General features: G+C 31.8%; 1 protein-coding gene across 1 annotated transcript in view; it reads right to left on the reverse strand.

Moving 5' to 3' along the window:
• Positions 1-3,970, reverse strand: part of LOC111634360 (collagen alpha-3(IV) chain-like) — a 29,360-nt gene that overhangs the window by 8,296 nt on the left and 17,094 nt on the right. Inside the window, exon 4 of the mRNA XM_023379117.1 lies at positions 564-776. Coding sequence (XP_023234885.1) covers positions 564-776 — 213 coding nt within the window. The remainder of the gene's footprint in view (positions 1-563; positions 777-3,970) is intronic.

Genomic DNA, 3,970 nt, shown 5'->3' on the forward strand with positions numbered 1-3,970 from the left:
CCGTAAGTCTAATACAGTACTGTAATTTTATACATTTCTTGTGAAAGAAACATTTCTTATTCAACGGCGATTAAAATTATTTATATTAATGATGTCTCCAAAGTTCAACGAAGTTTTCGCAGAAAAATAAGTTATTAGAAATCGGCCGCTGTTTGCTGAGCTGTTCTGCGACGAAAACAAGCTTGAACAATGGCGATGTAGAATGGTGCACACTCGGTAAGTAATCCTACAATTTTTTGTTTATAGCGTAGTTTATATGGATTATTTCCAAAAAAAATATACGTATTTTGGAAATGTTGAGTAGAATTAGTCTAGAATCGATTAATTTTATGGAAGAAAACCTTTCAAACAGCCGTAGTCCGTAAACTTGACACATTTCGGGCTGTGATTGGAAGGACTCGTAAGAAATCGGATTCCTAAAGAATGGAACGTATCTATGATCTTATAGGGGGGTCGACTGTATATGTAAAATGTAGTGCAACTATAATGAAATGTAATATTCTGAAATATATAATATTATCAAGCATTTTCAGATTGAAATTTTGAATTTCTTAAAAAATTACCAAGATCTTGTCCAAATGCTCTTTCATTTCCTTGAAGATACAAGAGAGAATATCCAGTCCATAATTGAGATGATCCTGCTGGACATTTTGGTATCTCTGTTGTCTGGCTATGGAAAGAAAAAACATTGCCTCTTGATGATGCCAACTGTCCAGGCCTTCCTTTAGGGCCAGGTTCTCCAGCTAATCCAAATTCTCCTGCTTGACCTTCCAAACCTAAATTTTAAAATAAATAAATAAAATAACTTTGAAGCTTAACTTTCAGAAACAAAAGGAAAAAAAATAATAATATGCACAAAGGAGAAGAAATCAAACATGATATATTATATAATCAACAAAAGAATTTATTTCCTGTATTATCATCCATCTTGGGATTCGGATATACAGTGGTACCTCAGGATGCGAACGCTCCAGCATACAAAATTTTCAGGATACGACATGAAATTCGAACATATTTTTGCTCCACGATACGAACAAAAACTTACCATATGACGTTACATTAGTTTAGTTTGCAGCGCCATTTTTTATTCACCTCTGTTCATTGGTTTCAGTCTGTGTGTTTGTTACGTCATGGACGATCTCGCTCGATGAAGGAAATCTTGAGGTATTATCAGAAAGTGACTGATTTTATTGAAAAGAAACATCCTGAAAGGTTCACATTGGCCGTATTGCTACTCGGAGTAATGACATTTGTCTAAGTCATTTTAGAAACATTTTAAAAAGTAGGTAAAGCCAAACCTCTTTGGATAGATATTTTACCAAGTGACCTCTATCCAGTGAAAGTGCTAGTGGAAGTGAAGGAAAGAAAGCAAAATGCAGTGAATAATCATTAAAATATATTTATATATACAGCAAACTAATATGCTTACTTGGGGAAGGAGACAGTGGTAAAGGCTGTTGTACAGGTCCATTTAGTGCTTCTATAAGAGGAACAGCCTCATAACCTGGTGGTACATCTTGGGGTACCTGAAAATAATATTATTTCATAAAAACTAAATACTTATTTCCAAATCAATAATAAAGTTATATATAACATAATTTCAAAAAGCCAGAATTTAAGATTTCTAGTACTTTCATATTTAATTATTTGTTTAATATTTATTTAAACCTTTAATCTTCACTATTATATGAAAAAAAAGATTTATTGGTTCAAAATTTGCAAATTTACATTTAAACAGTCTTCCTGTATCTTACTCCTATAAATCTGCAACTTTTCAGCTGTCAACGCCAAAGATGGGGAAGATAAAGGTTCTATGATGGCTGCTTCATTCCATTTGACTACAGATCCTGGTGCTTGTGCCATTTGGGACAAAATTGTTGCATTAGACTCCTTTCTGATATTATAACTATGTTCCTTGATTCTAAGTCCCAAACTAAAATTTACATATAACGAAAGTATGAANTTTTTTTAAATCAATTATTATTCTATTATGGTTATTTATACATGTACAACTACAAAATGCATTTTTCAGTGTTTCCTTACTATATTTATTATTTCTTTTTAATGTACTACTTAGCTTTAATTTGAGTGTGTTTTTCATGTTGGAATGAATTATTTGGTTTTACATGTAATTGTATGGGGAAAAATTATTCACCTTACGACATTTTCATGATACGATCTCAGTTTCAGAATGGATTAATTTCGTGTCCTGAGGTACCACTGTAATTCCAATGATACCAACAGTTTGAATTTCTGTTTTCCACAAAAAGGACATTCAACATTTTTAGAAAATGGAATTAATATGTAAATAGAATCTCTCTGTTTTCTGTTTTCTTTTTAATCGTGATTTTTCCACAAGTGAGAACTATGCTTAATAACATTTAATGTAGTGTTACCACCCATCTGATTTTCACCCGGACAGTCCGGGAATTGACTCACTGTCTGGGTGAACTATTAATTTTGTCCGGGAATTTTGTAGAAATTGTGAAATTACGATGAAAGAAAGTTCTTGCAAATATTGTGACAAATTTACACTATTGTAACAGTGAAAGAACTCACACTCACTGAAACCCATCTGCAAATCTGCCATGTTAGTTCGTTTACACCAACATGTGGCATGCAACCCCTGTTGACCTTGTTTTTCTTGTACGATTGTACATGTCTCAAATAGAGCTAAGTTATGTGTACCCGTTCTTTCTCCTATGCAAGTCCCTAGTCTGTAACTGTAACTGATTTAGAACTGAAATGCACATTATTCTTCGCATTGTAAAATGACATTGCGCATGCATCAGGAACTTCTGTTCAAACAAACCTGACATGCAATTCGGGTCAGCGATTTTCAAAAGGTGGCAACACTAATTTAAAGTATGGGTTAATGCAAAAAATAATTGGGTGAGAACTATTGATGAGGCATAAGTTATGTCATATACATACATTTTATCGGTATGTCTTTGATAGTTTCAGAAAAAGTTTTGATGGCTAAAGCATATGCTTGTGGTACACAAAGAACTTTTCATGTTTTCTAAAGTTGTTATTAGTAATTTTGAACACAGGAAAAGAAGTAGCTAAACATTGCAATAGGCTATGAAATAAGTTTACCTTCAGTAAAAGTTGTAAAATCTGAAAATAATATGTATAAACTCCAACTGTATAAACACATAAAAATAATAAAAACTAATAGTAACAAGATTAATGATAGTAACAGACAGGAAATAAATCATATGTGGTATGACTTTTAAACATGAAAGATTAATTCTGTTTAATTGATATGTATTCCATAGTCATGTAATTCTTTCCTGTGAACATGTGGATCACATGTGGTTGTTAGCTAACGGCAATGTTTTGTGATAATCAATTGGAAACAAGCAGTAAAACTAGTTGTAGAAACTTTTGTAGTGTAATAAAATAAAATAACTTACTGGAATTTAATTAAAATAATCAAACCACCTTACTATTTCCAGCAACGTATTTAATAAATTTAAAAACGTTTTCGACTATATTTAATAGTCTTCATCAGTTAAGAACTTTAAAATGGAAAACGAACGTAAAATAGAATGTAAGCTATACAACGGTTTAAAAAATTAAAATTAATTACGTAAAACGTAAATAAAACATAAAATAAATAAAATATTAAGAAATTAATCGTGGTAACGAATGAAATTAAATTAAAAAATAAAAATTAATCGTCATGGTAAAAAGATTTCCATGCGCAGGATAGACTTTCTGCGTCTCTATGGTTGATGCATCCTTTGTTAATATGCGCCTTGTAAATTTCAAGTTTTTCAATATGTTTAAGGACTTGTTTGTTGGTGGCTGTCCTAATTATGGATGCTTTGTCCCAATGTACATTAATATCTTGATGTTTAGCAAAGGCTGCAAGGACGGTGCTGTCCACGTTTTTAGTAATAGAATACTTATGTTCTTTAATCCTCTGTTTTAAAAGTCTCATGGTGGCACCAACGTAAACGAG

This window comes from Centruroides sculpturatus, unplaced genomic scaffold (genome assembly GCF_000671375.1).
Source record: "Centruroides sculpturatus isolate CEXI.00-Female unplaced genomic scaffold, Cexi_2.0 scaffold855, whole genome shotgun sequence".
Taxonomy (NCBI): Eukaryota; Metazoa; Arthropoda; class Arachnida; order Scorpiones; family Buthidae; genus Centruroides; species Centruroides sculpturatus.